The 23,839-nt window shown below is 53.4% G+C and overlaps 1 protein-coding gene and 1 long non-coding RNA gene across 4 annotated transcripts in view; both read right to left on the bottom strand.

Annotated features, from left to right (window-relative positions):
• Window positions 1-23,839, bottom strand: part of LOC116937441 (uncharacterized) — a 71,610-nt gene that overhangs the window by 25,416 nt on the left and 22,355 nt on the right. For 2 of the 3 annotated variants that reach the window (XM_032944536.2, XM_076057757.1), the window contains exons 10-15: window positions 21,399-21,433; window positions 7,840-7,881; window positions 6,422-6,528; window positions 5,208-5,337; window positions 3,338-3,445; window positions 355-454 (exon numbers count right to left, since the gene is read on the bottom strand). In XM_032944536.2, the coding sequence (XP_032800427.2) occupies window positions 355-454; window positions 3,338-3,445; window positions 5,208-5,337; window positions 6,422-6,528; window positions 7,840-7,881; window positions 21,399-21,433 (522 nt within the window). The remainder of the gene's footprint in view (window positions 1-354; window positions 455-3,337; window positions 3,446-5,207; window positions 5,338-6,421; window positions 6,529-7,839; window positions 7,882-21,398; window positions 21,434-23,839) is intronic. The other variant, XM_076057756.1, reaches the window with a different exon arrangement.
• On the bottom strand, window positions 7,882-13,502 carry LOC142907866 (uncharacterized). The gene is made up of 2 exons (XR_012931312.1): window positions 9,570-13,502; window positions 7,882-9,271 (listed from the first exon to the last, which is right to left on the bottom strand). It is a non-coding gene; the product is annotated as an uncharacterized LOC142907866 (long non-coding RNA).

Below are 23,839 nucleotides of genomic sequence, written 5' to 3'. Positions count from 1 at the left end.
GAGTCTGTGTGAATGAGTGAGTCTGAGTGAGTGAGTCTGAGTGAGTGGGTGAGTCTGTGTGAGTCTGTGTGAGTGAGTCTGTGTGAGTGAGTCTGTGTAAGTGAATCTGTGTGAGTCTGAGTGAGTCTGAGTGAGTGAGTCTGTGTGAGTGAGTGAGTCTGTGTGAGTGAGTGAGTGAGTCTGAGTGAGTGAGTCTGTGTGAGTGAGTGAGTCTGAGTGAGTCTGTGTGAGTGAGTCTGTGTAAGTGAATCTGTGTGAGTCTGAGTGAGTGAGTCTGAGTGAGTCTAAGTGAATGAGTGAGTCTGAGTGAGTGAGTGAGTCTGTGTGAGTGAGTCTGAGGCGGTTTGCCCTCACGGGTTGGGGCATTGCCAGTCTCCCTCCCTGTGGGGGGTGTTGGGCCCCCCACCGCGGCCCCCAAAGCCACCGCCAAGGTCACGACCCCCCCAGCCGGGGCCTGCAACGCACACAAACAACAACAACAAGAGGGTGAGCTCGTGGGTGGGTGGGTGGGTGATCGAGTGGGCGAGTGGTGGGTGAGCGAGTGGGCGAGTGGGTGGGTGGGGGAGTGATCGAGTGGGCGAGTGGTGGGTGAGCGAGTGGGCGAGTGAGTGGGTGGGTGAGTGATCGAGTGGGTGAGAGGGTAGTGGGCGAGTGAGTGGGTGGGTGAGTGATCGAGTGGGTGAGAGGGTAGTGGGCGAGTGAGTGGGTGGGTGAGTGATCGAGTGGGTGAGAGGGTAGTGGGCGAGTGAGTGGGTGGGTGAGTGATCGAGTGGGTGAGTGAACGAGTGGGTGAGTGATCGAGTGGGTGAGTGGTGAGTGAGCGAGTGGGCGAGTGAGTGGGTGGGTGAGTGAACGAGTGGGTGAGAGGGTAGTGGGTGAGCGAGTGAGTGGGTGGGTGAGTGAACGAGGGGGTGAAAGAGTAGTGGGTGAGTGAGTGGGTGAGTGAGTGGGTGGGTGGATGAGTGATCGAGTGGGTGAGTGGTGGGTGAGCGAGTGGGCGAGTGAGTGGGTGGGTGAGTGAACGAGTGGGTGAGAGGGTAGTGGGTGAGTGAGTGGGTGGGTGAGTGAACGAGGGGGTGAAAGAGTAGTGGGTGAGTGAGTGGGTGAGTGGGTGGATGAGTGATCGAGTGGGCGAGTGGTGGGTGAGCGAGTGGGTGAGTGGGTGGGTGGGTGAGTGATCGAGTGGGCGAGTGGTGGGTGAGCGAGTGGGCGAGTGAGTGGGTGGGTGAGTGAACGAGTGGGCGAGTGAGTGGGTGGGTGAGTGATCGAGTGGGTGAGAGGGTAGTGGGTGAGCGAGTGAGTGGGTGGGTGAGTGAACGAGGGGGTGAAAGAGTAGTGGGTGAGTGAGTAGGTGAGTGAGTGGGTGGGTGGATGAGTGATCGAGTGGGTGAGTGGTGGGTGAGCGAGTGGGCGAGTGAGTGGGTGGGTGAGTGATCGAGTGGGTGAGTGGTGGGTGAGCGAGTGGGCGAGTGAATGGGTGGGTGAGTGATCGAGTGAGTGAGTGGTGGGTGAGCGAGTGGGCGAGTGAGTGGGTGGGCGAGTGAACGAGGGGGTGAGAGAGTAGTGGGTGAGTGAGTGAGTGGGTGGGTGAGAGAGTAGTGGGTGAGTGAGTGGGTGAGTGAACGAGGGGGTGAGAGAGTAGTGGGTGAGTGAACGAGCGGGTGAGAGAGTAGTGGGTGAGTGGTGGGTGAGCGAGTGGGCGAGCGAGTGGGTGGGTGAGTGAACGAGTGGGTGAGAGGGTAGTGGGTGAGTGAACGAGCGGGTGAGAGAGTAGTGGGTGAGTGAGTGGGTGGGTGAGTGAGTGAACGATGGGGTGAGAGAGTAGTGGGTGAGTGAGTGAGTGGGTGAGTGGGTGAGAGAGTGAGTGGGCGAGTGAGTGAGTGGGTGGGTGAGTGAGTGAACGAGGGGGTGAGAGAGTAGTGGGCGAGCGAGTGGGTGGGTGAGTGAAAGAGTGGGTGAGAGAGTAGTGGGTGGGTGAGTGAGTGAACGAGTGGGCGAGCGAGTGGGTGGGTGAGTGAACGAGTGGGTGAGAGAGTAGTGGGTGGGTGGATGAGTGATCGAGTGGGTGAGTGGTGGGTGAGCGAGTGGGCGAGTGAGTGGGTGGGTGAGTGATCGAGTGGGTGAGTGGTGGGTGAGCGAGTGGGCGAGTGAATGGGTGGGTGAGTGATCGAGTGAGTGAGTGGTGGGTGAGCGAGTGGGCGAGTGAGTGGGTGGGCGAGTGAACGAGGGGGTGAGAGAGTAGTGGGTGAGTGAGTGAGTGGGTGGGTGAGAGAGTAGTGGGTGAGTGAGTGAGTGGGTGAGTGAACGAGGGGGTGAGAGAGTAGTGGGTGAGTGAACGAGCGGGTGAGAGAGTAGTGGGTGAGTGGTGGGTGAGCGAGTGGGCGAGCGAGTGGGTGGGTGAGTGAACGAGTGGGTGAGAGGGTAGTGGGTGAGTGAACGAGCGGGTGAGAGAGTAGTGGGTGAGTGAGTGGGTGGGTGAGTGAGTGAACGATGGGGTGAGAGAGTAGTGGGTGAGTGAGTGAGTGGGTGAGTGGGTGAGAGAGTGAGTGGGCGAGTGAGTGAGTGGGTGGGTGGGTGAGTGAGTGAACGAGGGGGTGAGAGAGTAGTGGGCGAGCGAGTGGGTGGGTGAGTGAAAGAGTGGGTGAGAGAGTAGTGGGTGGGTGAGTGAGTGAACGAGTGGGCGAGCGAGTGGGTGGGTGAGTGAACGAGTGGGTGAGAGAGTAGTGGGTGGGTGAGTGAGTGAACGAGTGGGTGAGAGAGTAGTGGGCGAGCGAGTGGGTGGGCAAGTGAACGAGTGGGTGAGCTAGTAGTGGGCGAGTGAGTGAGTGGGTGGGCAAGTGAACGAGTGGGTGAGCTAGTAGTGGGCGAGTGAGTGAGTGGGTGGGTGAGTGAGTGAGAGAGTAGTGAGTGAGTGGGTGAGTGAGTGAACGAGGGGGTGAGAGAGTAGTGGGTGGGTGGGTGAGTGAATGAGTGGGTGAGAGAGTAGTGGGTGAGAGAGTAGTGGGTGAGTGAGTGGGTGAGTGAGTGGGTGAGTGAGTGAACGAGTGGGTGAGAGAGTAGTGGGCGAGCGAGTGGGTGGGTGAGTGATCGAGGGGGTGAAAGAGTAGTGAGTGAGTGAGTGGGTGAGCTAGTAGTGGGTGAGTGAGTGGGTGGGTGAGTGATCAAGTGGGTGAGCTAGTAGGTGGGTGAGCGATCAAGTGGGTGAGCTAAAAGCGGGTGAGAAAGTGGGTGAGCGAGCGGGTGAGCGAGTGGGCGAGCGGGTGGTTGAGCGAGCGGGTGAGCGAGCGGGTGAGCGAGTGGGCGAGCGAGCGGGTGAGCATGTGGGCGAGCGAGTTACCTCCCCGTCCCATGGGCATGCCCCGGCCGCCCATGCCCCCGCGCATGCCCATGTCCGTGCGGCGTCGCGCAAACACCACCTTGAGCTTCTTGCCATTGAACTCCTTGCCTGGGAACGGCACACACACACAATTATATACACACGCAATTATATACACACACACACAATTATATACACACACACACAATTATATACACACACACAATTATATACACACACACACAATTATATATACACACACACAATTATATACACACACACACAATTATATACACACACACACAATTATATACACACACACACAATTATATACACACACACAATTATATACACACACACAATTATATACACACACACAATTATATACACACACACAATTATATACACACACACACAATTATATACACACACACACAATTATATACACACACACACAATTATATACACACACACACAATTATATACACACACAATTATACACACACACAATTATATACACACACGTATCTACACACACACAGACAAACAAAGATCCCCCGTATAGCCTTAACAGACTGTAGGGGCAAGTGCTGTTAGCGAGCACCTATGAAGGCCGGTAACGGTACACGAGGTGTGGGTGGCCAGCTACCACGCCCGACCGCCTTTGTCTCCCCCAAGTGGCGATGTTTAACTGCACACCGCACCAGGTACTCATTTGAGGCCGAGTCGACCTAGGGGAGGCCCCGGGACCGGTTCAGATAATCGTCACCGGTGTTGGCCGTGAGCGGGAATCGAACCCGGGTCGCCAGGTCCGTAGCGCTAACCGCTACACACAGACACACACCCACACACGTATACACACACACACACACCTACACACGTATACACACACACACAGACACACACCTACACACGTATATACACACACACAGACACACACCCACACACGTATATACACACACACACACCTACACACGTATATACACACACACAGACACACACCCACACACGTATATACACACACACCCACACACGTATATACACACACACCTACACACGTATATACACACACCTACACACGTATACACACACACACACAGACACACACCTACACACGTATATACACACACAGACACACCCACACACGTATATACACACACACAGACACACACCCACACACGTATATACACACACACGTATATATACACACACACACCTACACACGTATATATACACACACACACCTACACACGTATATACACACACACACACACGTATATATACACACACACACACCTACACACGTATATACACACACACACGTATATATACACACACACACCTACACACGTATATACACACACACAGACACACACACACACAGACACACACAGACACGTATATACACACACAGACACACACCCACACACGTATATACACACACACACAGACACACGTATATACACACACACACAGACACACCTATACACACACAGACACACCTATACAGACACACACGTATATACACACACACAGACACACCCACACACGTATACACACACAGACACACACGTATATACACACACAGACACACCTACACACGTATATATACACACACAGACACACCTACACACGTATATACACACACACGTATATACACACACATATACACACACACACGTATATACACACACACACCTACACACGTATATACACACACACCTACACACAGACACACCCACACACGTATACACACACAGACACATACACACACACGTATATACACACACACACGTATATACACACATTCCTATATGCATACGTAGACACGTGTACACTCCCAAACGACACACCCCACACCCACACCCCACGCACTCCACACCCCCCTCACCGTCAAACCACTCGATGGCCGCCTTGGCTGTGGGGGGGTCTTCGAAGGAGACGGTCGCCTCGCCCTTGGGCCTGCCGGTCTCGCGGTCCGTGTAGACGTTGATCATGGGGCGCTCCGTGCGCTTGTTGATCTGACGGCGATAGCGGTGTACAGCGGTGTACAGCAGCAGTACGGCAGCAGTAGTCACTCACCACTCACTCACCCACACAGAGCTCTCACTCACCACTCACTCACCCACACAGAGCTCTCACTCACCACTCACTCACCCACACAGAGCTCTCACTCACCACTCACTCACCCACACAGAGCTCTCACTCACCACTCACTCACCCACACAGAGCTCTCACTCACCACTCACTCACCCACACAGAGCTCTCACTCACCACTCACTCACCCACACAGAGCTCTCACTCACCACTCACTCACCCACACAGAGCTCTCACTCACCACTCACTCACCCACACAGAGCTCTCACTCACCACTCACTCACCCACACAGAGCTCTCACTCACCACTCACTCACCCACACAGAGCTCTCACTCACCACTCACTCACCCACACAGAGCTCTCACTCACCACTCACTCACCCACACAGAGCTCTCACTCACCACTCACTCACCCACACAGAGCTCTCACTCACCACTCACTCACCCACACAGAGCTCTCACTCACCACTCACTCACCCACACAGAGCTCTCACTCACCACTCACTCACCCACACAGAGCTCTCATTCACCACTCACTCACTACTCACTCACCACTCACTCACCCACACAACAGATCTCACTCACCACTCACTCACTCACACAACAGATCTCACCACTCACTCACTCACCCACCACTGACTCACCCACACAGATCTCACTCACCACTCACTCACCCATACAGAGCTCTCACTCACCACTCACTCACCCATACAGATCTCACTCACCACTCACTCACCCACACAACAGATCTCACTCACCACTCACTCACCACTCACCCACACAACAGATCTCACTCACCACTCACTCACCCACACAACAGATCTCACTCACCACTCTCACCCACACAACAGATCTCACTCACCACTCACCCACACAGCTCTCACTCACCACTCACTCACCCACCCACACAACAGCTCTCACTCACCACTCACTCACCCACTCACCCACCCTCTCACTCACCCACCAACTACTCACCCACCCACCCTCCCCACCGACCCTCCCCACCCACCTTGACGACGCCGACCTGCTTGAAGTGCTCCGCTATCTCCTCTGCGGTGATCTCTTCCCCCAGGCCCTGCACGAAGATGGTGTTGTTCTCAGAGTTGTCCACCTCGCCTGGTGGTGGAGGGGAGGGGGTGACATGGTGACTACCTCGCCTGGCACGCAGGAGGTCGTGGGTTAGATCACTATCATCACCACGATGTTGACTACCTCGCCTGGTACGCAGGAGGTCGTGGGTTAGATCACTATCATCATCGCCACGGTGGCTGGGAGATGTTGACTACCTCGCCCGGTACGCAGGAGGTCGTGGGTTAGATCTCCATCATCACCACGGTGGCTGGGAGATGTTGACTACCTCGCCTGGTATGCAGGAGGTCGTGGGTTAGATCACTATCATAGCCACGGTGGCTGGGAGATGTTGACTACCTCGCCCGGTACGCAGGAGGTCGTGGGTTAGATCACTATCATCATAGCCACGGTGGCTGGGAGATGTTGACTACCTCGCCCGGTACGCAGGAGGTCGTGGGTTACATCACTATCATCACCACGGTGGCTGGGAGATGCTGACTACCTCGCCCGATATGCAGGAGGTCGTGGGTTAGATCACTATCATCACCACGATGTTGACTACTTCGCCTGGTACGCAGGAGGTCGTGGGTTACATCACTACCATCACCACGATGGTGACTACCTCGCCTGGTACGCAGGAGGTCGTGGGTTAGATCACTATCATCACCACGGTGGCTGGGAGATGTTGATAACCTCGCCCGGTACGCAGGAGGTCGTGGGTTAGATCACTATCATCACCACGGTGGCTGGGAGATGCTGACTACCTCGCTTGGTACGCAGGAGGTCGTGAGTTAGATCTGCATCATCACCACGTTGGCTGGGAGATGTTGACTACCTCGCCCGCTACGCAGGAGGTCGTGGGTTAGATCTCCAACATCACTACGGTGGCTGAGATGTTGACTACCTCGCCCGGTACGCAGGAGGTCGTGGGTTAGATCACTATCATCATCACCACGGTGGCTGAGAGATGTTGACTACCTCGCCTGGTACGCAGGAAGTCGTGGGTTAGATCACTATCATCACCACGGTGGCAGGGAGATGTTGACTACCTCGCCTGGTACACAGAAGGTCGTGGGTTAGATCCCGACCCTGACGATGCCTGCTGTTGCATATATAGTCTAAGCGGCGTGGCAGTGAGTAGCGGAGTGGGGGTGAGTAGTGGAGTGGGGGTGAGTAGCGAGGTGAGCGGCGAGGTGAGCGGCGAGGTGAGCAGCGAGGTGAGCGGCGAGGTGAGCGGCGAGGTGAGCAGCGGGGTGAGTAGCGAGGTGAGTGGCGAGGTGAGCGGCGAGGTGAGTAGCGAGGTGAGCGGCGAGGTGAGTAGCGAGGTGAGTGGCGAGGTGAGTAGCGAGCACTCACCGTGGTCGCGTTGCTCACGGCCCATGCTCGGATCTCTGGGAGCTGAGAGTCACGCAGACAGACGAACAGACACACACACAGACAGACGCACAGACACACACACAGACAGACGCACACACACAGACACACACAGACAGACGCACACACACAGACACACACAGACAGACGCACACACACAGACACACACAGACACACACAGACACACACACACACAGACAGACGCACAGACGCACACACAGACACACACACAGACGCACACACAGACACACACACACACAGACAGACACACACACACAGACACACACACAGACACACACACACACAGACGCACACACACACAGACAGACGCACACACACACACACAGACACACACACAGACACACACAGACACACACAGACACACGCGTCAGCACAACCATCGCATCGAACCGAGTCGGCACCATCGCCGCGCCATCACCGACCCCCAAGCCTGGCCACCTCGACCATCGTCCGCCCGTCATCAACATCGTCACCGTCACGGCATCAACAAAACATCGGCAGCATCGCCATCGCCCCCACCGGTACACGAACATCGCCACCGTCGCCGTCACAACATCACCGCCGTCACACCAACATCACCGCCACCGTCACACCAAAATCACCGCCGTCACACCAACATCGCCGCCGTCACACCAACATCGCCACCGTCACACCAACATCGCCACCGTCACACCAACATCGCCACCGTCACACCAACATCGCCACCGCCGTCACACCAACATCGCCACCGTCACACCAACATCACCACCGTCACACCAACATCGCCACCATCACACCAACATCACCGCCGCCGCCGCCACAAGGTGGTTCGCACGGTTAACACCGCCACGGCACGGTCTGCCGCCGCCCGGCAACGTCGCGGCGAACAGCGCAGGCATCTCCCGTCACCGCCATCAACGTCGCCGTGGACATCGCCCCCCGCCATCGCCCCCCCGCCACCGCCGACATCATCATCGCCGCCGACATCATCATCATCGCCGCCGACATCATCATCATCGCCGCCGACATCATCATCATCATCATCGCCGCCGACATCATCATCATCGCCGACGACGACATCATCATCGCCGACATCATCACCGCCGACATCATCACCGCCGACATCATCACCGCCGACATCATCATCGCCGCCGACATCATCATCGCCGCCGACATCATCATCGCCGCCGACATCATCATCGCCGCCGACATCATCATCGCCGCCGACATCATCATCGCCGCCATCATCATCGCCGCCATCATCATCGCCGCCGACATCATCATCGCCATCGCGACAAAACTGCAGCGGCCACCCTTACGAACACCGCCGACATCGTGCGTGCGTGAGTGAGTGCGTGCGTCTGCCGGCACCAACGCTGTGTGGACGCCACGGTGGCTCGGAGATGTTGGCTACCTCGCCCGGTACGCAGGAGACCTTGGGTTAGATCTCTATCATCATCACCACGGTGGCTCGGAGATGTTGGCTACCTCACCCGGTACGCAGGAGGTCGTGGGTTCGATCACTATCATCATCACCACAGGTGGCTGGGAGATGTTGGCTACCTCGCCCGGTACGCAGGAGACCTTGGGTTAGATCTCTATCATCATCATCACGGTGGCTCGGAGATGTTGGCTACCTCGCCTGGTACGCAGGAGGTCGTGGGTTCGATCACGATCATCATCACCACAGGTGGCCGTGAGATGTTGACTACCTCGCCCGGTACGCAGGAGGTCGTGGGTTAGGGTACGCAGGAGGTCGTGGGTTAGATCTCTATCATCATCATCATCACAGGTGGCTGTGAGATGTTGGCTACCTCGCCCGGTACGCAGGAGGTCGTGGGTTCGATCACTATCATCATCACCACGTTGGCTGCGAGATGTTGACTACCTCGCCTGGTACGCAGGTCGTGGGTTAGATCACGATCATCATCACAGTGCCTCGGAGATGTTGACTACCTCGCCCGGTACGCAGCTGCTGCATATTCGGAGTCTGCGTCTCTCTCCCCGTGGCCGCTTTAAGATTGTTAGAATCGACGTCGCACGATTCAAGCGCCTGGTTGCCGCTAGGAATTCTCCCACACGTTGACGATGTCAGCCACTGTGGTCGGGCTGTTATCATTCCGTGCGACGATTGTCCAGTCACCGCTTGTCTATCCGATGAGGAGCCTCGCCAGCAGGAACAATTAAAAAAAAAAAATTTTTGTTTAGTTTTAAAGTTTAGTAGCGCTAGCAGAACAGCGCCAAGGCAAGGTCTGCCACTAACGCCAACATCGCCATCGCCACAAACTGTAAGCACACCATCGCCACCGCTACCGACATCGCCAGCTCCCACACGCGCGTGTGTGTGTGTGTGTGCGTTTTTAACGCTAACAAACAGCAACCCGTACCCATCACGCTCGGCGCCTGGCCACCCATCGCCATCATCATCATCGTCATCATCATCATCATCGTCGTCGTCGTTAACATCATCATCATCATCACGACACACTGGACCGCCATCACCACCGCGGCCCAACATCGCCAACTCCACACGAGTGACGTGCGTGTAGCGTCGGAAACGCTAACAAACATCGACGCCACCACCTCCCGCCATCACCACGGACACCGCCACCGCCGCCATCACCACCCCAACATCATCATCGCCGCCGCCGCCGCCTTATCTACCTACATCACCGCCGCTGCTATCACCACCACATCATCACCGCCGCCGCCGTCGTCACCGCAACATCACCGTAACATCACCGTAGCGCCGATCTCGCGCCCGTGTCAACGATTCCCGCGCCATCACTACCACCACTGCCACCATAACAACAACGGTCAATCGCCCGCGTCACCGTCTCTTCCGCCATCACCGCCATCGCTACCAACATCATCATCACCGCCGCCGCCGCCATCACCATAACACCGCCATCGCTCCCAACATCATCATCACCGCCGCCACCATCGCTACCAACATCATCAACACCACCATCGCTACCAACATCATCATCACCGCCGCCGCCATCACCGTAACACCGCCATCGCTACCAACATCATCATCGCCGCCGCTGCCATCACCATAACACCGCCATCGCTACCAACATCATCATCACCGCCGCCACCATAACACCGCCGCCACCATCGCTACCAACATCATCATCACCGCCGCCGCCATCACCATAACACCACCATCGCTACCAACATCATCATCACCGCCATCACCATAACACCGCCATCGCTACCAACATCATCATCGCCGCCGCTGCCATCACCATAACACCGCCATCGCTACCAACATCATCACCGCCGCCACCATCGCTACCAACATCATCATCGCCGCCGCCATCAACATAACACCGCCATCGCTACCAACATCATCATCGCCGCCACTGCCATCACCATAACACCGCCATCGCTACCAACATCACCGCCGCCACCATCGCTACCAACATCATCATCACCGCCGCCGCCATCACCATAACACCGCCATCGCTACCAACATCATCACCGCCATCGCTACCATCAACATAACACCGCCATCGCTACCAACATCACCGTAACACCGCCATCGCTACCAACATCATCACCGCCGCTGCCATCACCGTAACACCGCCATCGCTACCAACATCACCGTAACACCGCCATCGCTACCAACATCACGGCCGCCACCATCGGTACCAACATCATCATCACCGCCGCCGCCATCACCATAACACCGCCATCGCTACCAACATCATCACCGCCGCTGCCATCACCATAACACCGTCATCGCTACCAACATCACCGCCGCCACCATCGGTACCAACATCATCATCACCGCCGCTGCCATCACCATAACACCGCCATCGCTGCCAACATCATCAACATCACCGCCGCCATCACCATAACACCGCCATCGCTACCAACATCACCGCCATCTCTACCATCATCATCACCGCCACTACCACAAGATCGCTGGAGTGCCCGCATCACCAATTCTCCCACCATCGCTACCAACATCATCACCAGCACCATCACTACCAACAAGATGTTAAACAATGTGTGGGAGCCAGAGGAACATCCCTGTCGCACCCCAAGGTGTACAGGGAATGGCTCCGACTCCCGGCCACGTAGTTTTACCCGGGCCCGCTCACCATCATGAAGGTCCTTAATGATCGTGAGCAGGGGGTCAGGGACTCCGAAAGCACGAAGAACAACCCAGAGCCCAGGCCTACGGATGGTATCAAAGGCCTTGACCAGGTCAATAAAGCAGAGATGTAGTTCTTGTTGGAATTCCCTACACCTCTGCTGTAGCAGACGGACAGAAAATATGGCATCTGTGCAGGACCGCCCTTTCCTGAAACCGCATTGGGGCTCCGCAAGCCTCTCCTCAGCATGCCTGGCAAGGCGATGTTGAATAATCCTTGCCAGGACCTTTCCCGGCACACTGAGGAGTGAGATGCCCCTGTAGTTGTTACAGTCTGTGCGGTCCCCCCTCTTAAAGAGGGGGGGGGGACCACCAGGGCATCCTTTCCAATCCTGCGGAACCCGTCCAGTGGTCCAGCCCGTTGTTATGATGTCATATAGGGCAGTCTGTGCACAAACGCCAACCCTCCCTCAGCATTTCTCTTGGGAGATCATCTCTGCCCGGTGCCGCCTTTCCTGGTCTCAAGACTCCGGATCGCCCTCGGTACTTCCTCACACAGATGGCACCTCGGCCAGCCACTCACACAGGGGGTCACAGCTACTTCTAGGATTTGAGGCACTGCAACATCAGGACCCACCCAAGGGACATCCTTCCGATCCTCTGCGGAACCCGTCCGGTGGTCGAGACAGCTGTGATCATATCCTTAGTTCTCTCGGTAAAGTCACGTTGAAGGGAAACAACAAAATAATAAAATAAATATATAAAACTTCAAAAAAAATTCTCACGACGTTTCGACCACAACACAAACGGTCATCTTCAGGTGTGTTGGTTTGTGTTATGGTCGAAACGTCGTTGAGAATTTTTATTGTTTTATACATATTTTATTATTTCGCTGTTTCCCTTCAACGTGACTTTACCTAAAGGACTAAGAATATGATTTACTGCAGTCACGAAAGCTTTAAATCAAAATTTAATATGATTTACTGCAGTCACGAAAGCTTTAAATCAGCTGTGATAGTGTCATAATTAGGGCGAGTCTCGCACACAGAAGCCACCCCACTCAAGCCTGCAACAGGCTGCTGGGGTAAGTGCGCTGTGAGCGAGTAGCACCCAGTAATCCTGGGGACCAGGGCCTCGGGATCAGTGTCCTGGGGACCAGGGCCTCGGGATCAGTGTCCTGGGGACCAGGGTCTCGGGATCAGGGCCTCAGGATCAGGGCCTTGGGATCAGTGGCCTGGGGACCAGGGCCTCAGGATTAGGGCCTCGGGATCAGTGTCCTGGAGACCAGGGCCTTGGGATCAGTGGCCTGGGGACCAGGGCCTCAGGATCAGGGCCTCAGGACCAGTGCCCTGGGGACCAGGGCGAGGGGCTTGAGTGAGCATAGGGGCCTCGCTGGGGAGGGGTAAGGGGGGGGGTCCCAGAGTGTTATCCGACAGAGCCCCCCCCCCCCCGCCGCTCGCTCGTCCGCCCGTGGTCCAGCGAGCGGAGGAGCCCCTCGGAGGCCGAGACGGCGCGGCACGCGTCCGCAACACCAAGTGTCCCCCCCCACCACCACCCCCCACCCCCCCCCACCACCACCCCCCACCCACCACCCACCCACCCCCCCCAACTATCCCCGCGGCTTTTCCTTTCCCGCGTCCTTGCGGCTTCTTCCCGAGACGTCTTCATCTTCTTGTTCTTCATCTTCTTGTTCTTCGTCTTCATCTTCTTGTTCTTCTTCTTCAAGAGAGAGAGCGTTACAAAAAAAATTCGCGGCGACAAAAAAACAAACCATCGGCCACGCAGGGTTTTGCGACAGACATCATCACCAGCATCATCACCACCAGCATAATCACCACACAGGGTTTTGCGACCGACATCACCATCATCACCACCATCATCATCACACAGGGTTTTGCGACCGACATCATCACCATCATCACCACGCAGGGTTTTGCGACCAACATCACCATCATCACCACGCAGGGTTTTGCGACCAACATCACCATCATCACCACACAGGGTTTTGCGACCGACATCACCATCACCATCATCACCACACAGGGTTTTGCGACCAACACCATCACCACCATCACCACACAGGGTGTTTTTTTTTGGGGGGGGGGAGGGGTTAGCTCACGTAAATATATAAATTGGCTTCCTCACTAATTTGCTAATCGGCACCCCTTACAAATTGGCTAATTGGCAAACCTCGCTGATTGGCCGTGTCAATTTGTAAGGTTTGCCGCATAAACAGATCGCAGCCAATGTCTACGTGACACTAAACCTCACTAATTGGCTGTCGGGTGGTGGCGGGTTTAACTACACAATACACGCTACGCTAGACACTACTAGACACTACGCTAAACACTACTATACACTACTAAACACTACTATACACTACGCTGAGCACTAATAGACACTACGCTAAACACTACTATACACTACACTATACACTAGTAAACACTATACACTACTAAACACTACTATACACTACGCTAGACACTACTATACACTACGCTAAACACTACTATACACTACGCTAAACACTACTATACACTACACTATACACTATGCTAAACACTACTATACACTACACACTACGCTAGACACTACTATACACTACGCTAAACACTACTAAACACTACTATACACTACGCTAGACACTACTATACACTACGCTAAACACTACTATACACTACGCTAAACACTACTATACACTACACTATACACTACGCTAAACACTACTATACACTACACACTACGCTAGACACTACTATACACTACGCTAAACACTACTATACACTACTAAACACTACTATACACTACGCTAGACACTACTATACACTACGCTAAACACTACTATACACTACGCTAAACACTACTATACACTACACTATACACTACGCTAAACACTACTATACACTACACACTACGCTAGACACTACTATACACTACGCTAAACACTACTATACACTACTAAACACTACTATACACTACTAAACACTACGCTAGACACTACGCTAGACACTACTATATACTACATTATACGCTACACACTACTCTATACACTACGCTAAACACTACACTATACGCTACACAATACTCTATACACGACACTACACAATACACACTACACTACTATACACTACGCTATGCTATAGAACTACACACTACACTCAGTACTATACCCCTACACACGAGTTCTGTACCGAGTAACGAATTGGCACGCCCTGTTCACGGGACACTCAACATCACCAATTCCCCGTGTCGGTCGGTCGGCCGGCCGGGCTTCTTTCACAACACGTTTGCACATTAACGCGACCGGACCCAAAACAGCAACCCGGATTGCCAACAGCGAACAACTCGGGGCCCCCCGGGGGCCGAGCGCTTTTCCTTCCGAGCCAAAAAGGCAAATCAACAAAGCGGCGACCGTCGACGAGGAGGGGTCGGATGGGTCGGATGGAAAACGCGAAGCGGAAGCCGCGGCAAAACGTGGAACTCATTAGGACACACACACACACACACAGGGGGAACACCACAAACACCCCACACCCACACATTCCCGCTGAACGTTTGACCTGCGAACTTTCAGAGATACCAACAAACCTGGTCCATAACGTAGGTTGTTCTTTCTAGGGCTAGCGGCATCCGAATCTGCAGAACGTGAAGAACCTGCGGCATCTACATCTGCAGAACGTGAAGAACCAGTGGCATCTACTTCTGCAGAACGTGAAGAACCAGTGGCATCTACTTCTGCAGAACGTGAAGAACCAGTGGCATCTACATCTGCAGAACGTGAACAACCAGTGGCATCTACTTCTGCAGAACGTTAAGAACCAGTGGCATCTACATCTACAGAACGCAAAGAACCAGTGGCATCTACATCTGCAGAACGTGAACAACCAGTGGCATCTACATCTACAGAACGTGAAAAACCAGTGGCATCTACATCTGCAGAACGTGAAGAACCAGTGGCATCTACATCTGCAGAACGTGAAGAACCAGTGGCATCTACATCTGCAGAACGTGAAGAACCAGTGGCATCTACAGAACGTCAAGAACCAGTGGCATCTACATCTGCAGAAAGTGAAGAACCAGCGGCATCTACTTCTGCAGAACGTGAAGAACCAGTGGCATCTACTTCTGCGGAACGTGAAGAACCAGTGGCATCTACAGAACGTCAAGAACCAGTGGCATCTACATCTGCAGAAAGTGAAGAACCAGCGGCATCTACTTCTGCAGAACGTGAAGAACCAGTGGCATCTACAGAACGTCAAGAACCAGTGGCATCTACATCTGCAGAAAGTGAAGAACCAGCGGCATCTACAGAACGTCAAGAACCAGTGGCATCTACAGAACGTCAAGAACCAGTGGCATCTACTTCTGCAGAACGTGAAGAACCAGTGGCATCTACAGAACGTCAAGAACCAGCGGCATCTACTTCTGCAGAACGTGAAGAACCAGCGGCATCTACTTCTGCAGAACGTGAACAACCAGTGGCATCTACATCTACAGAACGTGAAGAACCAGTGGCATCTACTTCTGTAGAACATGAAGAACCAGTGGCATCTACATCTGCAGAACGTGAAGAACCAGTGGCATCTACATCTGCAGAACGTGAAGAACCAGTGGCATCTACATCTGCAGAACGTGAAGAACCAGTGGCATCTACATCTGCAGAAAGAACCAGTGGCATCTACTTCTGCAGAACGTGAAGAACCAGTGGCATCTACTTCTGCAGAACGTGAAGAACCAGTGGCATCTGCATCTACAGAACGTGAAGAACCAGTGGCGTCTACATCTACAGAACGTGAAGAACCAGTGGCATCTACATCTGCAGAACGTGAAGAACCAGCGGCATCTACATCTACAGAACGTGAAGAACCAGCGGCATCTACATCTGCAGAACGTGAAGAACCAGCGGCATCTACATCTGCAGAACGTGAAGAACCAGTGGCATCTGCATCTACAGAACGTGAAGAACCAGTGGCATCTACTTCTGCAGAACGTGAAGAACCAGTGGCATCTACTTCTGCAGAACGTGAAGAACCAGCGGCATCTACATCTGCAGAACGTGAAGAACCAGCGGCATCTACATCTGCAGAACGTGAAGAACCAGTGGCATCTACATCTACAGAACGTGAAGAACCAGTGGCATCTACAGAACGTGAAGAACCAGTGGCATCTACATCTACAGAACGTGAAGAACCAGTGGCATCTACATCTACAGAACGTGAAGAACCAGTGGCATCTGCATCTACAGAACGTGAAGAACCAGCGGCATCTACATCTACAGAACGTGAAGAACCAGTGGCATCTACATCTACAGAACGTGAAGAACCAGTGGCATCTACATCTACAGAACGTGAAGAACCAGTGGCATCTATTTCTGCAGAACGTGAAGAACCAGTGGCATCTACATCTGCAGAACGTGAAGAACCAGTGGCATCTACATCTGCAGAAAGAACCAGTGGCATCTACTTCTGCAGAAAGAACCAGTGGCATCTACATCTGCAGAACGTGAAGAACCAGTGGCATCTACTTCTGCAGAACGTGAAGAACCAGTGGCATCTACATCTGCAGAAAGAACCAGTGGCGTCTACATCTACAGAACGTGAAGAACCAGTGGCATCTACATCTGCAGAACGTGAAGAACCAGTGGCATCTACATCTGCAGAACGTGAAGAACCAGTGGCATCTACATCTGCAGAAAGAACCAGTGGCATCTACTTCTGCAGAAAGAACCAGTGGCATCTACATCTACAGAACGTGAAGAACCAGTGGCATCTACATCTGCAGAACGTGAAGAACCAGTGGCATCTACATCTACAGAACGTGAAGAACCAGTGGCATCTACATCTACAGAACGTGAAGAACCAGTGGCATCTACATCTGCAGAACGTGAAGAACCAGTGGCATCTACATCTACAGAACGTCAAGAACCAGTGGCATCTACATCTGCAGAACGTGAAGAACCAGTGGCATCTACATCTACAGAACGTCAAGAACCAGTGGCATCTACATCTACAGAACGTCAAGAACCAGTGGCATCTACAGAACGTTAAGAACCAGTGGCATCTACTTCTGCAGAACGTGAAGAATCAGTGGCATCTACTTCTGCAGAACGTGAAGAACCAGTGGCATCTACATCTACAGAACGTGAAGAACCAGTGTCATCTACATCTGCAGAACGTGAAGAACCAGTGGCATCTACATCTGCAGAACGTTAAGAACCAGTGGCATCTACAGAACGTGAAGAACCAGTGGCATCTACATCTACAGAACGTGAAGAACCAGTGGCATCTACATCTGCAGAACGTTAAGAACCAGTGGCATCTACATCTGCAGAACCAGCGGCATCTACAGAACGTGAAGAACCAGTTGCATCTACTTCTGCAGAACGTTAAGAACCAGTGGCATCTACTTCTGCAGAACCAGCGGCATCTACAGAACGTGAAGAACCAGTGGCATCTACATCTGCAGAACGTGAAGAACCAGTGGCATCTACATCTGCAGAACGTTAAGAACCAGTGGCATCTACATCTACAGAACGTGAAGAACCAGTGGCATCTACATCTACAGAACGTGAAGAACCAGTGGCATCTACATCTGCGGAACGTGAAGAACCAGTGGCATCTACATCTGCAGAACGTGAAGATCTACTTCTGCAGAACATTAAGAACCAGTGGCATCTACTTCTGCAGAACCAGTGGCATCTACAGAACGTGAAGAACCAGTGGCATCTACATCTGCAGAACGTGAAGAACCAGTGGCATCTACATCTGCAGAACGTGAAGAACCAGTGGCATCTACATCTGCAGAACGTTAAGAACCAGTGGCATCTACAACTGCAGGAGATGACGCACCTTTTAAAGCCATGCATGCGTGTTTAGTGTACACGCCGTCGCAGAATCGCTTGAAATCGACAGGGACTAAAGTTGGGCTTGCGAACAAATCGACTTTCAGACATTTGGAACCCAACTCGACCCTAACTAGAGGCGTCCCTGCCTGTGTGTGTGTGTATGCATGCGGTAAATAAACCTCACTCTGACAACAGGTGGGATGGATTTACATTATTAGACCTCCTTTGCCAGTAACAAAATAGAGTAATAGGTTTTCCCCTTTTAACTAACGCCTTTTGGCATCTTCTGGTCCAACACCAGTGGAGACTAGGCTCTAAGAAAAGCCATCTCTTGGGTGTGGACCAATCAAATTCAAGGACAGTGCCAATATCATTATCAGAGTTGTCTCTTTTTGTTTGCATTTTGACTGCTTGTGTTGTGGTCATTGCAAACACGATGCCTTGAATAAAAGTGTCAGTTTTTGTGCCAGTTAAAAGGGTAAAACCTATTTACTATATCTTGTTACTGGCAAATGATGTCTCATAATGTAAAGGTGGGATGGATGTTACTCAAAGACGGTTCGAAATTCCAACAGAGGGTTATACGCGACCGTGATCATTGTCATTCGCGGAGGCATCGCCAAAAAAGGTCTTGGCACTTAAACCGTGCAGACGAATTTGTTCCAAAGTCTTGAGACCCGGATCTCAGGACCAGCGTCTTGAGACCCGGATCTCAGGATAAGAACCTCGAGTCTCAGGATGATCGCAGTCTTGAGACCGGCTCTCAGGATGACCAAAACTCCCCCCCCCCCTACCTACCTACACCCCCGCCGGTTAAGAACCATCATCACCATCATCGTCATCATCACCATCATCGTCATCATCACCATCATCGTCATCATCACCGTCGTCATCATCATCGTCGTCATCAACGCCCCTCCGTATCGCCCTCTCGAGACCCTTGGTTCTCGAGATCCCGGTTCTCGATACCCCCGGTTCTCGAGATCCCGAGTTCCCGGTTCTCGAGATCCCGAGTCCCCGGTTCTCGAGACCCCCGGTTCTCGAGATCCCGAGTCCCCGGTTCTCGAGACCCCCGGTTCTCGAGATCCCGAGTCCCCGGTTCTCGAGACCCCCGGTTCTCGAGATCCCGAGTCCCCGGTTCTCGAGACCCCCGGTTCTCGAGATCCCGAGTCCCCGGTTCTCGAGACCCCCGGTTCTCGAGATCCCGAGTCCCCGGTTCTCGAGACCCCCGGTTCTCGAGATCCCGAGTCCCGGTTCTCGAGACCCTGGTTCTCGATACCCCCGGTTCTCGAGATCCCGGTTCTCGATACCCCCGGTTCTCGAGACCCCCGGTTCTCGAGATCCCGAGTCCCCGGTTCTCGAGACCCCGGTTCTCGATACCCCCGGTTCTCGAGATCCCGAGTCCCCGGTTCTCGAGACCCCGGTTCTCGATACCCCCGGTTCTCGAGATCCCGAGACCCCGGTTCTCGAGACCCCGTTCTCAATACCCCCGGTTCTCGAGATCCCGAGACCCCGGTTCTCGATACCCCCGGTTCTCGAGATCCCAAGTCCCCGGTTCTCGAGACCCCGGTTCTCGATACCCCCGGTTCTCGAGATCCCGAGTCCCCGGTTCTCGAGACCCCCGGTTCTCGAGATCCCGAGTCCCCCCTCTGTCTCAAGATGTTGGACCTAAGACCCCCCCCACCCACCCCCACGAACATGGCAGAGGGAGGGGGGGAGCGGAAAGTCCACATTGCCGTGACAGGGCCAGGTCCAGCAAAAGGACGACCGTGAGTTTTGCGTTGACCGCGGGCCGGAGTAAGGCGTGACGGCGGCGAGTTGATGATGGTGACGGTGATGATGGTGACCGTGACGGTGATGATGGTGACCGTGACGGTGATGATGGTGACCGTGACGGTGATGATGGTGACCGTGACGGTGATGATGGTGACCGTGACGGTGATGATGGTGACCGTGACGGTGATGATGGTGATCGTGACGGTGATGATGGTGACCGTGACGATGATGGTGACCGTGATGATCGTGATGATTGTGATGCCACTATAGATGATGATGGTGCCGCTATTGACGGTGATGATGGTGGTGCTGCTATTGACGGTGATGATGGTGTCACTATAGATGGCGGTGCCGCTATTGACGGTGATGATGGTGCCACTATTGATGATGGTGCCGCTATTGACGGTGATGATGGTGGTGCCACTATTGATGATGATGGTGCCGCTATTGACGGTGATGATGATGCCACTATAGATGATGGTGGTACCACTATTGATGATGGCGGTGCCGCTATTGACGGCGATGGTGGTATTGATGGTGCCGCTACAGACGATGCCACCATTGATGGTGCCGCTATTACGGTGGTGATGACGCTGCTATTGACGGCGATGATGCTGCCAGTGATGTCACCAATGGGCGCGATGTTTCTGACCATGACGAACAATCCCTAACCCTTCCCATCAACACAATCACCGCCACCGCCGCCGCCGCCAACTCCTAGGCCGACACAATCCACTTGGTCCCGTCACGGGAACGTGGACAAACCACCACAGCATCAACGACAACGACCGCTCGCACCTTTCCTTCCGCACTTACCACCGTGCATACCGTAGGGTAGTCTCTCTCCACTGCTGCGTCAAACGGGGAAGGGGGGGGGGGAGGTAAGAGGCAGGATGAGGAGGACGTTCAGGGTTTATGCATCGAGGGCCGATTAAACACCACTGCTGGCTAGGCCACCACCACCACCACCACCCCCCCCACCACCACCACCACCTACCACCTCCCTTACACCTCGAACTAAACGACTAAGCCCTCACTTAAAACCTCCAGGTGAGCGTAGCGGGGATGGCGCCAACGAACCCGGCGGAGGGACCGAATTCGATTCCCGCTCACGGCCGCCACCACCACCGGCACCGGTGGACACCGATTGGCCGAACCGGTGCCTGGGGCCTCCCCGCGTAAGTCAACTCGGGCTCGGGCGAGCAGCCGGCGGCGGTGTGCTCGGTTAACATCGCTGGCACTTGGGACTCGCACGGGAGACCCCCAATAGGTGTCACAAAGACAGACTCGCACGGAGACCAATATATTACAGACTCACAAAGACGCCCAGACTCGCACAGAGGAAGCCACAGACTCACACAGACACCCATGAAGACCCACAGACTCGCACAGAGACACCCACAGACTCGCACAGAGACACCCACAGACTCACAGAGACACCCACAGACTTACACAGACACCCACAGATTCACAGACACCCACAGACTCAGACACCCATGTAGACCCACAGACTCGCACAGAGACACCCACAGACTCAGAGACACCCACAGACTCACACAGACACCCACAGATTCACAGACACCCACAGATTCACAGACACCCACAGACTCACAGACACCCATATAGACCCACAGACTCGCACAGAGACACCCACAGACTCAGTCACCCACAGACTCACAGAGTCACCCACAGACTCACAGAGTCACCCACAGACTCACAGACACCCATATAGACCCACACAGACCCACAGAAAGGCTCACAAAGACACCCAGACTCACACAGAGACACGCAGACTCAACAGACACCCATATAGACCCACAGAAAGGCTCACAAAGACACCTAGACTCACACAGAGACACGCAGACTCAACAGACACCCATATAGAGCCACACACTCAAGAGACATCCACAGACTCACACAGACACTCAGACTCGCAGACACCCATATAGACCCACAGACTCGCAGAGACACACACACGACTCACACAGACACCAATATTGACCCACAGAGACACACACACGACTCAGAGACACCCAGACTCACACAGACACCCATAAAGACCCACAGACTCACACAGAGACACACACACACACCCAGACTCACACAGACCCATCAAGACCCAGACTCGCACAGAGACACACACACTCAGAGACACCCAGACTGCCGCCACCACAATTATCCCTGCCCTATCCTGCCCCCTCCACCCCCCCACACTACAATGACATTAATGTTACCGTCTAAAATTTAAGGGAATTGTGCCGCTAGAGGCTGAGACAGAGGCAGAGAGAGAGAGGCAGAGAGAGATCAATCCTTTCGGGGGCCTGTATGAAAGAAGATCAACATCGGTGGGGTTACAACACACAACAGGCAAACCACACAGCGGATTATTACATTGCCTTCTAAATGCCCTTCGATGGCAATGCCCTTTGATTTGAAAAGCCATTTCAATGCCATTTGTAGCTACATTCACTGCCATCAAATCAATGCCCTCTAGGGTTTCTATACCATTTTGAATGCCGTCTGCATCAATATCCACTGACCATGCCCTTTGGTTTCATACAATTTCAATGCCCCTTTGTAGATACATTTTAATCAATGCCCTCTTGGGTTTCTGTACCATTTTGAATGCCGTCTGCATCAATATCCATTGACCATGCCCCTTTGTAGCTACATTTAAAACAATGCCCTCTGAGGGCTTTGTACAATTAAGAATGCCCTTTGAATCAATATCCATTCGCCATGTCCTTTGGTTTGATACCATTTCAATGCCCTTTGTAGCTACATTTCAAACAATGCCCTGAGGGCTTTGTACAATTAAGAATGCCCTTTGAATCAATATCCGTTCGTCATGTCCTTTGGTTTGATACCATTTCAATGCCCTTTGTAGATACACTTTAATCAATGCCCTCTTCAATTTCTGTACCATTTAGAATGCCATCTGCATCAATATCCATTGACCATGCCCTTTGGATAGATTCCATTTCAATGCCCTTTGTAGAAACATTTTAATCAATGCCCTCTTGGGTTTCTGAACCATTTAGAATGCCGCCTGCATCAATATCCATTGACCATGCCCTTTGGATAGATTCCATTTCAATGCCCTTTGTAGATACACTTTAATCAATTCCCTCTTCAATTTCTGTACCATTTAGAATGCCATCTGCATCAATATCCATTGACCATGCCCTTTGGATAGATTCCATTTCAATGCCCTTTGTAGAAACATTTTAATCAATGCCCTCGGGTTTCTGAACCAT

The sequence above is a fragment of the Petromyzon marinus genome, chromosome 84 (assembly GCF_048934315.1).
Source record: "Petromyzon marinus isolate PM22_M1 ecotype Great Lakes invasive population chromosome 84, UKy_Petmar_22M1.pri1.0, whole genome shotgun sequence".
NCBI classification, from domain to species: Eukaryota; Metazoa; Chordata; class Hyperoartia; order Petromyzontiformes; family Petromyzontidae; genus Petromyzon; species Petromyzon marinus.
This window is presented reverse-complemented; position numbering and strand designations above follow the sequence as displayed.